The following is a 14,590-nucleotide window of genomic DNA, read 5'->3' on the forward strand; positions in this document are numbered from 1 at the left end:
CCATCTACACCGTATGCTGCCTTAGAAAGGAGCTAAGATAATCAAAGATTTGTCACATCCTGGTCATTCTTTCTTATCCCTGCTCCTGTCCAACAGAAGGTACAGAGGTTGATCTATATCCAGCTATAGCCCTAGATAGCTTTCTATTCCATCTACAGCACCTCGAATTGATACCTTTGATTTGTACCAGCATCTGCAGTTATTTTCCTACACCTCTAATTTTCATGTCACCTGCAAACTTATTAATCATAAACACCCATATTCACTTCATGTTGAAGATATATATCACAAACAAGGTTCCCAGCAGCGATCCTTTCAAGTACACTCCAATATTTTGCTGGTCCTCCACAACAGAGGAGGACTTTTCCTCTCATTTCTGGCACATTCCCTTGTCACTGTTGCACCTACCTAAAGACATTGCCTCCTGCTTCTGTGTAATGAATTGCACTTTTCCGACCATGTGTACCTTCCCTCATCTAAAACTTTCCACCTCAACAACTAACTATTCCATATCTTGATTTTCTCATATCAAACCGTGCCGCCCTCAGCTTTCTAATTAAGTACAATAAGATCTTTGGAATGTTATGATTAGGGAAACTTTTGAAATAAAGTTCAAAAGAAAATGAAAGCAGTGTGAAATTTCAGTTGCAAATGCTGGTTTTTAAAATCCAGCCGATTTTTGTTTGATTCTTTTCCCGATTTAAAGTTGGCGCCTTTTATTTTGGCTGATGTGGAAAGAAGGGAAATGACTGAATAGCGCCATCTGTCTTCATTTACTGAATATAATATCCCAGAACAGCAGATTCGCGAAAGATCTATTTTACTTTTCTCAACTCATTTATGTTGTTTGGAAGCCAATTGGCATGAAATCAGAAGCAGATTTTTCATAAATCACCCTCTATGCACCAATTAATTGCAATACTGTCAATTTTTAAATCCTAGTACAACGATAATTACGATGATAAAGAGAAAACATTATTTTGGATATTTGTGAGGAGAATGCAGGGTCTGCAGAAGGAAACAGGTTATGTGAGTGAACAAAGGTTTGGCAGATGAAGTATAATTGTGGGAAAGTTTGAGATGAGCTATTTTGATAGGAAGAATGATGAAATGCAAAATATTTTTAAAATAGAGAAAATGCTTAATGTTTTAAGGCATCCTTGGCTCAGAAATATTACAGAAACTTTTCTAAGACAACTAGCTCACTGTTTATTCAGCATTCTCCCCTCTGCACTGCACGTAGGAATAGATACCGTAAGCAATGTGTATGGAGCTGTTTACTGTCGAGGGACATGGGGAAACAGGAATGTGGGAAACATTTAGTGTGAGCAGTCTCTACAAGTTGACAAAGTGTTGGTATTGGTTTATATTTGTTTGCGTGAGTACAATCAAGCCATACACAAGTACAATAGATTTTGTAAAGAATAAATATCGGAGTGCAGAGGATGGTGTTACAGCATTACAGTTACTGAGAAGGCACAGATAAAGAAAAGTGCAAGGTCCGCAATGAGGTAGGTTGGGGGATCAAGACTATGCTCTAGTTTATGAAAGGACTGTTCAGTAGCCTGATAGCAGCAGGGAAGAAGCTGTTCCTGAATCTGTTGGGATGTGCTATCAAGCTTTTGCATCTTCAAAAGCTGCAAGAAGTATGAGTTATGTCATCACTCAAGAGCTTTGGGTTCTTTTAATAAGAAGAAAGTTTATCGAGTGAAGTTTGGAAGCCAATTGGCATGAAATCAGAAGCAGATTTTTCATAATTCGCCTTCTATGCACCAATCAATTGCAATACTGTCAATTTTCAAATCATAGTACAACGATAATTACGATGATAAAGAGAAAACATTATTTTGGATATTTGTGAGGAGGATTCAGGGTCTGCAGAAGGAAACAGGTTATGTGAGTGAACAAAGAGCTTTAGGTTCATTTAATAAGAAGAAAGTTTATCAAGTGAGATCCAGCATGGAAGCTGGTGCTCAGGTCGCTCACATGAATATTTTCTTAATGTCTTTTATTACAGGACTGAATCGGGTTGGAGCAATCAAGAGGAGTGGATTTGGAAAAAGCCACATCTAACGGGGACTAAGTTTTGCATCAGGAGGGCATTATTTCTCATAAGTATTTGCAACAATTGGAATTTAAATCCACAACAATCTCTATCAATGATTAGTGTTAATACAATGACAGTTAGTCTCAAGATAGACACAGAATGCTGGAGTAACTCTGGGTAAGGCAGCATCTCTGGAGAAAAGGAATAGGAAGCATTACCTATTCCGTTTCTCCAGAGATGCTGCTTGACCCGCTGAGTTACTCCAGCATTTTGTGTCTATCTTTGGTGTAAACCAGTATTGCAGTTCCTTCCAAGACAGTCTCAATTTGTTTTGTTCAAATATAGACTATAGTATGTTCCTGTCCATTGCAACTTGTTTAATCGGGATCCTATTCCCACACCCTCTTTCATTTAATTGGGGCTTCGCTCCCACGCATTCCCCCCCCCCTCCCCCAAACTATCTTTGATTGTACTTTACTGGCTTTACGTTGCACTAAACTATATTCCCTTATGTATCTGTACACTATGTATGGCTCGATTTTAATCTAGTTAGCACGCAACAAAGACTTTTCACTGTACCTCCGTACACATGGAAATAAGCTAAACTGAAACTGATACCTCCATTCCCATCCTTTTAAAATCCAAATACCATGTTCCTTTAAACTCAACTGTTTCATTATTTGTTATATCACTGAACAATATCCAAAAAGGGTGAATTAAATGTGTGCTTGTATATTAGAAATAATATCCGATAATTTGTGAATTCTGACACCACCAGAGTGCCGTGGGTGCTGGATTATCGGAGCTTTACTGTATCATGTTTGCCAACCAGTACTTGAAACTAGTTGGCACCTCTTTAATCACAATGCAAAGTGCTTGCTAATTTGTGCGAAGACTAGTCAAAATATTATACTGGACAAGAATCACCAATGACTAATAATGAGAGAAAGCACACACCATTTAATGCATTGGTTTTGTGATCACGTACATCCATCAATTGCATGTCGTTTTTGCAGTTCATTGACATTACCAGCATTAAGTTCCAATATCCAATAGTCCAATAGGGGGTATGGGGAGAAGGCAGGAACGGGGTACTGATTGAGAGTGATCAGCCATGATCGCATTGAATGGCGGTGCTGGCTCGAAGGGCTGAATGGCCTACTCCTGCACCTATTGTCTATTGTCCTCTATGTCAAAGATAGACACAATGCTGGGGTAACGCAGTGGGTCAGGCAGCATCTCTGGAGAAATAGGATAGGTGATGTTTCAGGTCAGGACCCATCTTCAAGACCCCGTGGAAGAGAAAAACTTCTTCAAAGAAATTTCACAGTGGAACGGATAAAATGTAATAAAAAGGAACTGCAGAAGCTGGCAGCATCTATAAGTTGGCTTCACTAGATTGCTGCCTCATTTACAGATGCAGCAGGTGCTTCTTTTGTCCTGCCCTTTGCACTGAGGAAACGCTCCGTGTTGTAGTCTTGTGTGACACTACAAACACGTGAGACGACTTAGATGGAGAACAGATCCACCAGCCGACAATTGGTGGTCCACGAGGCACAGCAGAAGCAGAAATATAAACTACCACTATCTGTAACCTCATGCCTTGGCATATTGCTCACTCAACCAGTGCCATCAAACAAGGAGATTAACCGTGATTCATCCAGGCATGCAGAGTGTGCTAAACAACAAGACACAATTTACAGTCAGAAACTAAGTGATCTCACAATCTACAGGCCTAATTAAAAATCTGTGATGATATCAGATCTAGTAAATGGTGGTGGAAAATTAAACAATTACTGGAGAACACCCCCAGCCTTGTGGTTGGAGTGGCCCAGTGAAGCAGTGGTGTGCAGTGAAGAAAACACTGAGCATTCATGACCCTGTTCACCCACAAGTGCTAAATAAATACTCTGTCCTGAGATTCCCACTGCAAAGCATTAATTTCTCACACATTGAATGACATGGACACATATGCAGTGAGACCTTTAACCACAATGGGAAGTTGGATATTGCTGTTGAGTTTCCATCTGATACATTTCCTATGTTATGTTTTATTCCAGGATGGCTCTTGAGAGCATACGATTGATGGAGACCCCGTATCCGGACCTGGTGCTGGATGCAGGCACTGTAGACTTTGGGGAAATGCATAGGAACAACATGAACAAAAAACCCTTCAAAAAGGCGCAGTGCAAAAACTTAGTTATAGCAGCATGTGCCCTTTTAAATTCTGGTGGTGGAATCATTCATGTGAAAGTGAGGAATGAGAATTACAAGCGCAGCATTGATGCAATTGGATCAGATATAGAAGCAGGAATTTACAGTTTGTTAATAAAGCAGTCATTAATAGAATTCATGCAGCAAGGTACCACCATGAGGATTTTTGTGCAGTCATGGATCAGAAGCATTAATGAAAAGAGTAAATTGCCACGGTTGTGTTCTATAGCAAGCAATGTTTACTGTAGGAGCGGTACTCAGTGTATTCAATTAAGTTCCCTTGAAGTGGAGAATTTATTCCAAACAAAATCCACTTCATCCCAAAGTAGTGATGAAGAAGATTCAGATTCTAGTAATGGCCCAGCAGCAAAAAAGCCACTTTTAAACCCTAAATGTCTGAATACTGAGTTACCTTTTGATAGGTTAGATCAAAAAGAATTTCAACATGGTGAAATTTTGAATTTTGGTGAATCTGAACACATTGAATTTAAAGATTTTTCAGGGAAATGTATATCAGATAGGATAAATGAAGTAATTCCAACATTAATGTCTTCCTTTGCAAATGCAAACAGTGGGTTTATATTCATAGGTGTCACTGATTTGAGGGTAGTTGTTGGATGTAAGCTTGAAGAACCTGATAGTTTTATATCCAACATTGTCAAAAACAAACTCAAGATTGAACATAATTGTTCCTGTCCAAGGGGCATTTCATACACACTTAATGTTGCCAGTGTTATGAAGGGATCAGAAGTTGTTGGCTCTTTGATAATATTATACATGAAGCAGTCATGCTGTGTGGTGTTTACTGACAATCCTGACAGCTGGACAGTAGAAGATGACCAAGTTAAGAGAATGGAATCTAATAAATGGACTGAGATGTTGTTGGCTAAAGATCCTGGTAAGTGCCTGTTGTCTAAAATCTTTTGAAGTTCACCCCACACAGTGGAAATATTCTAGTGTAATAAAGTTAAATTCTCCGGATTGTTGGTGAGGTATAATTTTGAACATTTTATCTTTCCTGCAGAGATGAAAGAACACGGTATGAATTTTAAGAAGGAATTAAGTGAGACTGCATTACCACCAAGGTATAAAACTGTGCTTTCACTTGGAGGGGATGACTCTTTGGACAAGATAGTACAAAAGCTCTATAAAGGTTTGAAGCAACAGTGATTTTTTTTCATTGTTTCAATTGTGCTTTATTAACACATGCAAAATACAGAAGTTCTTTTTGAGTCGCCAGTTTGGCACCATTTCCGAAGTCCTGTCCGTGTGCTTGTTCTTTGTCTGGGTTGTTCAGCGAACCGATGCCCCTAACCTAAGCTGGTCACCTTTGTTGAACGGGGGCACCTCCTGCAGCCGACTTTGAAGGCGTGGAAGGTAAGTCCCGGGTCCCTCACCAACTGCTCCTCGTTATCGTCATCGCTGGCTCCCTCTTCTTCAGTTCTCTGGTCTCTGGAGGACGAGCAGGGGCTGGGCTCGGCACCTTCCCCCCACTGGGTTCCCGGTTCGGCGGCGGACGAGCCGGATGTGCTGCCGAGCATGGCTGCGGCACCCAGGGAGGCCCCCTGTAGTAAATGCCATAGAGCCGCGCAACATGGAAACAGGCCATTCATCCCACCATGTTCATGCTGACCAGCGGGAACCATTCCATATTAATCACATCTTCTAGTACTTAGCCTGCATGCCAAGGCAATTCAAGCGCTTGCCTAGACATTTCTTAAATGTTCTCAGCGACTAAGTTTCTACTGCTCTCTTAGGCAATGTATTGCAGCTACTTGCCACTCTGATGAAGGAAGCCCCCACCCCACTCCCCTCTCAGATCTCCTCTTGAGCTCTTGCCCGTTAGTGCAAATCTACTTCACTGGTTTTATCTACCTCTGAAAACATTTCCTGCTGTCTCTCCCTACCTCTACATCTCATAATTTTGAGTCGCTCTTCTATTTCTTCGTAAACTCCAGGGAAAACAGACCTAGCCTTCCCAGTCTCTTCTCGTACTGAAATACTCTAGGCCAGGCAATTTCCTGGTGAAACTCCTCTACATCCTCTCTCACATCCTACCTATAGTGTAGTGACATAACTACACACACAGTATTTTATGCTAATGTCTGAACAGACATGGGTAGCACGTTGGCGCAGAGGTAGAGTTGCTGCCTTACAGCGAATGCAGCGCCGGAGACCCGGGTTCGATCCCGACTACGGGTGCTGTCTGTACAGAGTTTGCACGTTCTCCCCTTGACCTGCATGGGTTTTCACCGAGATCTTCGGTTTCCTCCCACACTCCAAAGAGGTACAGGTTTGTAGGTTAATTGGCTTGGTAAATGTAAAAGTTGTCCCTAGTGGGTATAGGATAGTGTTAATGTGTGGGGATCTCTGGTCGGCGTAGACCAGTTGGGTCGAAAGGGCCTGTTTCCACACTGTATCTCTAAACAGTATTTTATGAAGTTGGGCCATCACCATCCTGCTCTTGTATTCAGTACCATGACATGAAGACCAGTATCCCCAATGCCCTTTTAACCATGTCATCTACCGCAATACTGCCAACAAGGATGATTGGACTTTTACATCAAGGACCTTCTGTTCCACAATATTCTCTGCACCTCAACCACTCATGGTGTACGGCCGTGCATCATTAGTATTCCCAAAATACATCACTTCACACTTATCAGCATCAAACTCCACCTGCCCATTTCTCAGCCCAATTCACTGACATCAATATCTTCCTTTGGCCCAAGACTATCCCGTACACTATCAACAACTTCACTAATTTTTGTGTCATTTGCAAATTTATTGATCATGCCGCTACATTCACATCCAAATTATTTACATTCATTACCACTAGTCACGGGTATTCAATCACAAAAATAACCCTATACATCACCCTCTGTCTTCTATTCCAAACCATTTGGATCCAATTTACCAACTTGCCCTGGATTTTGGAACAGTTGCCCATGCAGGGTTTTGTGGAATTCCTTATTGAAGTACATGTAAACCACATCTACTCAGGTTTATCAATGAATACATGTTAGCTACTCAAAAAAATTAAATCAGATTTTGTTAGACAGGATCTGTCCTTGACAAAGCCATGCTGGCTACCTCTGATCAGCCCCTATCTATCCAGGTGATCAATAGGATTTTCCATCTTCCCCACTACTGATATGAGGCTCATGGGTCTATAGTTAACAGGATTTTCCCTGATTCTTGACAATAGGAACCACATGTACAAATTTCATACCGACAGCACCCATTGTCAGAATGGAACCCGGGTCTCTGGCACTGTAAGGCAGCAACTCTAGAATTAGATTCAGATTTGCTTTAACTATGTCTGCCGCTGCCATTTCGTGACTCCAATTAGCCTTCCTAATTTCCTTATTAATTTTCTCCCAACACTTTTTATATCCTTGATGGATTTCTACACCTACCATATGCTTTTTTTCTCTTTATCCTCACCTGGACATCCAGGGTTTCCTGTACCTGTTAGCCTTGCTCTCTATCCTGGCAGGTACATATTGGTCCTGAACTCACGCTATTTCATTGAATGCTTGCAATTATGCAGATGTAGACTTACCTGTAAGTGGATGCTCCCAGTGTTGCCTTTGCCCAGTATGTTGCAACTGATAATGCAACTAAATAGGGTTATGGTGAGTGAAGGGACAACATATCTCTTCAGTCATGAGATGTTACCTAATGACACTAAGAAATAGAGGTTCAATTGAAAAGGAACATGTCCAAACAGAAGATAGACACAAAGTGCTGGAGTAACTCAGCGTGACAGGCAACGTCTGTGGAGAGAATGAATGGGTGATGGTTTGGGTTGAGAGCCTACTTCAGACCGCTGTCCATACAGATACTGAAAGATAAACAAAGAGAGGAAAAATGGGATTACATCATGAAAGAAAAAATATTTAATGTTTGACATTTTTATCAATAGTATTTCACTCGTGTGAAGGAATGATATCACACTAATTTGCTCATTTTTGTGTATAAGGTTTTTGGTCATTAATAAATGTGTTATTAAAATGATACTTATATAATTAAGTAACTTTCTTTGGCAGATTTACTGGGCACTCGTGAATGTTCAGGATAGTGATGAAACTCTGGGAGGTTGGCAGTGAACTGCCGTTTCCATGTAGCAAAACATGTGGCAATTTACAAAGCTCGGGTTACCTCAACCCAATGACCTAGTTGGAGCAAGTTGTTCTAATGCTATTTAGCACCTTCGTCATCGGCTTAATAATGCAATTTTCACTCTATCATTTTCAGAGGACCGTAATTCCTTCAGTGGAATCAAAACATATCCAGAAACATTCTGTGAGAAACTATTTCATGGTCATCCAGGTTTGGAAAGCCTGCTCCCTGGAATGAAACCTGGAAGAAGGAAGGGGATTCTGATATTCTCCAGAAGCTGGGCTGTTGATATAAACTTACCAGGGCACCAAGGTGTAATATGCGATGCCCTGCTCTTGGCCACGGGCGGAGCTCCACTGCTCTATACTATTGTCAGAGAAGAAAACGAGGCAATAACTGAATATTCAAGAAACACAGCCATGACCATCAAACAAAAGCTGGTGAATGTGGGTGGATATGCAGGAAAACTCTGTGTCATTCCTAAAATCCTTCACTATGTAGACCCTGAAATGGCTGAAGATGGTAATGCAAGCTGTCAGCGGCAGATTGAGAATGTGTTACAAGTTAGGTACCCATCGAGTTATGAAAACTTAACAAAAGATGACATCACAAAATTGCTGAAAGCAGTTACCATTGTGCAACTACATTTCACGTCTGTCCTAAGTGATAGGATTGGCAATGAATTTCTCAATCTACTATCATTCCAGCAATTTCAGATCCTTCATTCAAAACACGACATTGAGAAATGTAAAAAAATGTTCATACATGGTCTTCCTGGAACTGGCAAAACAGTTATGGCCGAACAACTCGTCAGAAGAATTAACAACACCTTCCGCTGTACAAGAGATGAAGTTCTTTACATTTGTGAAAATAGTCCGTTGCAGATAATTATGAGGTAATATCTGCATTTCTACCATTGCAAGTTCTAGCATTACAATTTATTTGGCGTATAGTGTGGAGTTCTGGTCGCCCCATTAGCGAAAAGATGTGGAGGCTTTGGAGAGGGTGCAGAGGAGGTTCACCAGAATGCTGTCTGGATTAGAGGGTTCCAGCGACTGGCAAAGGGTGGATAGATTGAATTGGTTTCTCAAGAACGTTGGAGGTTGAGGGGAGGCTTGATAGAAGTCTATAAAATTATGAGAGGCATAGATAGGGTAGACAGTCAGAATATTTTCCCCAAGTGGAAATGTCCAATACTAGAGGGCATAGCCATAAGGTGAAAGTTTAATGGAGATGTGTGGGGCAAGCTTTTTTTACGAAGAATAATTGGGGCCTGAACACATTGGTGGTGGAGGCACATACAATGGTGGCATTTAAGATCCTTTTAGATAGGCTCATGGAAGTGCAGGGAATAGAGCACTGTATGGATTATGTGTAGGCAGATAAGATCTGCAAAGGGTGGTGGGTGTATGGAACAAGCTGCCAGAGGAGGTAGTTGAGGCTGTGACTATCCCTGCGTTTAAGGAACAGTTAGACAGGTGCGTGGATAGGACAGGTTTGGAGGGATATAGACCAAGTGCAGGCAAGTAGGATTAGTGTAGCTGGGATATTGTTGGCCGGTGTGGGCAAGTTGGGCCGTAGGGCCTGTTTCCACACTCTATCACTCTTTGACCCAATTTGTATTACTTGGCATCACGGTTGGCACAAGCATTGTAGGCCGAAAAGCCTATTGGTGTGCTGTACTATTCTGTGAGAGTTCTCTATCTTCAAAATAGACAGTTGTATTTGATAGCCATAGAGCTGTACAGCATGGAAACAGGCCCTTCAGCCCACCATGCACATGTTGACCAAGTTGCTATTCTAGCCTCGTCCCATTTGCCTGCATTTGGCCCATAACTCTCTAAACCCTTTCTACCCATGTATTTGTCAAAATGTTTTTTAAAAGTTGGAAGTGTGTCTGCTTCTGAAGAGTCCTCTAGCAGCTCATTCCAGATATGGACCACTTTCTGAGTAAGTAGGTTCTCCATAAGGTTCCTCTTAAATCTTTGTCCTCTCCTCTAATTTTAGAATCCTATCCCCTGGGAAAAAGACTGAGTGCTTCCTTTATCCATGCCCTTCATGATATTGTACACCTCAACAAGTTCGCTCCTCAGCCTCCTATGCTCCAAAGAAAAAATCTCAGCCTAGCTAACCTTCCCTGTAACTCAAGCCCAAGTAACATCCTGGTGAATCTCTTCTGCACATTTTCCAACTTGATGACATTGTTCCGATAGCTGGGTGACTGGAACTACACACAACCCAAGTGTAGCTTCACCAATAACTTGTACACTACATCATTTTGTACTGCTATTTCAACTTTTGTACTCAATGCCATTCCCAATGGAGGCAAGCATGCCAAAGGCCTTATTCCCCATCCTGCCCATTTGATTCTCCACTTTCTCCACTTTGTTCTACAACACTCTCCAAGGCTCTACCGTTTACTGTGTTAATCCTGCTCTGGTTTGACATATGAAAGTACAACACCTCACACTGACCAGAGTTAAATTCCACTTGCCATTCTTTAGCCTTCCTCCTCAACTAATCTGGATCCTTTTGTAAACTTCAATACCATTTCTCACGGTCCACAATATTTTGGTGTCATTTTTGTGTAAATCTACCAACAATGTTAACTATATCATCTTTCAAATTGTTAATATATGCAACAAACAACAGCACCAAGCCCAGCAGCACTCGGTTGGACCCAGGACTGTAAACAGAAAAGTAACCCTCCACAACTACCATTTGATTCCTTCCTGCAGGCCAATTATGAATCTGATTGAATAGGTCACCTTGGCTTCCATGCGATCTAATTTTCCCGTCTAGCCGACCAGGAGGTTTTGCGAAATGATTTGCTCGAGTCCATATGGGCAATGTCCTGTCCTGTAAATCTCTTGGTGACCTCCATCAGATCTGTGAGATATAATTTCCTATGCACAAAGCCATACTGACTATCCCTAATCAGTGCCTGTAAAAAATAGAGGCAGATTGTGTCCCTAAGAATCACCTTCAATGACTTCCCAACCACTGGCGTTAGGCTTAACAGCCTGTAGTACTCTGGCTTGTCCTTGCTGCCCTTTTAAATAATGGTATAACATTAGCCACCCTCCAGTCTTTCTGAATTTCACCAGTGGAAGATGATGCAAATATCTCTGCACAGTTTCCTGCCTAGCTTCCCACAACTAGGCCCGAGGATCGGGCCCTGGGGCATTATCCCCCTTAAGGCTCTTTAAACCTGCTAATACCATCTCTTTGGTCCTTTGTATCTGATCAAAGCCAACACAGCACCTTTATCTCAATTACTCAGCTTCTACGATCTCAATAAAAATGGATGAGAAATAATCATTTAATATCTTCCTCCATATCTTGTGGCTTTACACAAAATGGCCATGCTGATCTTTAAGGGGACCTACCCTTACCATAGCCACCTTTTTACTCTTAATATACCTGTGGAATCTCTATGGATTTTCCTTTACCTTGCCTGCCAGATCTATTTCATGTCCTCTTTTAGCCCTTCTGATTACTTTCTTAAGTGTACTCCTACACTTCTTATACTTGTGGAGGCATTTGATTGATCCGGATGGCCTAAATCTAATTTATGCCTCTTTTTAATGTGACTACACTTTAAACCACCAGTCTTTCCTCTCTCTTTCCCCCGGTACCTGTGTCCTATCTAATAATCTTGCTCTTTTAGACTATGGTAATTGTCCCCAACTCATCTGCCTGCTTTCTGATCTTGATTCCTATTAGTTTAAACTCTGCTAAGTAACACAATCTCCCTCCCAGGATATTGCTCGCCCTCCAGCTAAGGTGCAATCGTCCCTCATGTACAGGTTACCTCTGCCCCTGAAGAGACCCTAATGATCCAAATACCTGAACCCCTACCCCTTGCACCAGCTCCTCTGACTGACCTACCTTTCCATTTCTGCTCCTACTTGCCGTGGCTCTGGGAATAATCCAGAGATTACCGCCTTTGAGATCCTGTTTTTAACTTGTAATTTGGAAAATCTCACTATCCTATCGATTTAGATTTGATAATCCTTATTGGTCTGGTCTTTCTCTTGGCCTCGTCTACCTTGTAATGTTCATAATCATCCTTGTAGGCTGAAAAGATTTTTTTTTAATCCTTTACTTCAGGATGTCCAAACCCACTATGAAATGTAGTCCAACAGAACCTGACAACCATTTTGTACAGAACAAGGGATCAGGAAGCAGTAATGTGATAACGATCAGTTAGTCCATTTGTGACGGACAAATGTTGGCCAGGACTCCAGAGATAACTCCCTTGTCCTTTGAGTTTGCCTCATGACACATGGGTCCTGGCTTCACATCTCATCCACAGGATGTTGCAACAGATCATGTTTTTAAAATAATATTTTCATGAATTTTTAATAATATTTTCTTGAATTTTTATTTTAGCCAAAGATTGGAATGTACGTGTGTTACAAGGACAGCGTTTATGAAGCAGGAGTTTCCAAGTGTGAAACATATCATTGTTGATGAGGCTCAAAACTTCCGCATTAAAGATGGTCCCTGGTATGAAAAGGCTGAGGGTCTCAGAACAAAAGAAGAAACGCATCCTAATGGACCAGGAGTCTTCTGGATTTTCATGGATCATTTCCAAACTTCCCACAATCGTCCGACTGGGTTACCCAGAATTGATTCACAGGATCCGAAAGAGGAGTTGACAATAGTGGTTCGGAATGCAAAGAAAATACACAATGTTGTCCTTAAACATGTCAATAAGAGTTTACAATCTGGGAAAAAAAGATCTAGATTTCTGGAAAAGCTAGCTCAAAGTGCCATTTGCAATCACTCATTTGCAGGGGTGGCTACGATTAATCGTAAAATGACACACAAGATGATTGTCAGCAACTTAGCAGGGCAAATACAATTGTACTTTAATAAAGGCTATGCACCTAAAGATATAGCCATCCTGTGCAGTACTAGCAAAGAATGTGAGAGGTACCATAATCCACTACTGGCATTGCTTAATACACATTTAGTAAGAGCAGAGGAAATACTGGAAAATGCTATTGTCCTAGATAGTTTGCGCCGATTTTCAGGCCTAGAAAGGACAATTGTATTTGGCATCAACCCTGTACCTCATTCAACACAGAGCGAACTAACTCCTAATATTGTGGTCTGTGTGGCTTCGCGAGCAAGGACAAAACTTCATATATTTTATGAAGATCCCTCTCCTCTTGGCTCTCTGCATAATAATTGAATCTGAGGTTGCTTTTAAAGGGGTGGGATAATTATTGATGATACAAGACAATTCTTAACATTTAACGTGGGTGTGGTAGTAAAGGGTGGGTGTTGCTTCAAAGAGTGCAGTTTCTAACAGAATGCAAAGGTTTGGAGTTGTTAAGTGGGAGATAAGAGCTGCTTCTTTGGTGTTTTAATTAAATCAGGATTAAATTAATAAACATCTGCATGAATGGTTTGTAGATTAGGATAGTGCTAAATCCCTGTATGAGAGGGCAGTGCTGCACTCTGAAATTTATAGTTTAAACTGGGGAAAAAATGTTTCTTAGAATTAATAGACAATTTATTTACATTGTGGGGGATGGCTGAAACCTGCAGTTTCTGCAGCATGTGGGTATTCAGGACACCACAATTCCTGGGGACCATGTCTGCATAAAGTGCCTTCAGCTGCATGAACTTGACCTCAGGATTCTGAAGTTTGAGAAATAGCTGAGGTTGCTGCAGGGTCAGGGAAGCCGGGAGTTTTCTCCGCTGTATACTCCAGCAACTGGCTATCTCATAGCCTCTGCATTTGAAAGTCAGGAAACTTGGGAATATTGAGGGTGCGTATTTTTCTTAATCGAGTGGTGAATGGCGATTGCTTGAAAGAGGTAGGCTAGAACATAGCACCATTGATAGAGGACTTCCCACAGAGATACAGAGAAGGGTAGAAATGTAATGGCTGTGGAGGATAGCATGGTCAGGGGTTCAGAGCAGTGTTTCTCTAACTATCTGTGTATTTCATGCCTGACGGGTTGCCTCCCTGGTGCCATGGTAAAAGAACTTCACCAAGGACACAGTGAATGGTAGGGCTCTGGGTAGTGTTGTAGAGCAGAGGGATTTAGGAGTGGAGATGCATAGTTCCCTGAAGGTGGAATCGCAGGTAGATCGGGTGGCTTTTGGCACATTGGCCTTCATCAGCCAGAGTATTGAGTATAGGCGTTGGGAGGTCATGCTGCAGTTGTAAAAGTCGTTGGTGAG

The 14,590-nt window shown here is 41.5% G+C and overlaps 1 protein-coding gene across 1 annotated transcript; it reads left to right on the top strand.

The window, feature by feature from the left end:
* The first annotated feature begins 2,068 nt into the window (after positions 1-2,068).
* Positions 2,069-13,735, top strand: LOC144606358 (schlafen family member 13-like). Its single transcript, XM_078422384.1, has 5 exons — positions 2,069-2,115; positions 4,108-5,159; positions 5,286-5,414; positions 8,522-9,281; positions 12,782-13,735. Exons 2-5 carry the CDS (start codon positions 4,109-4,111, stop codon positions 13,587-13,589), a joined length of 2,748 nt encoding a protein of 915 aa, XP_078278510.1. The 5' UTR covers positions 2,069-2,115; position 4,108; the 3' UTR covers positions 13,590-13,735.
* Positions 13,736-14,590: the final 855 nt, after the last annotated feature.

Source organism: Rhinoraja longicauda, chromosome 26, assembly GCF_053455715.1.
Source record: "Rhinoraja longicauda isolate Sanriku21f chromosome 26, sRhiLon1.1, whole genome shotgun sequence".
In the NCBI taxonomy this organism is placed as follows: Eukaryota; Metazoa; Chordata; class Chondrichthyes; order Rajiformes; family Arhynchobatidae; genus Rhinoraja; species Rhinoraja longicauda.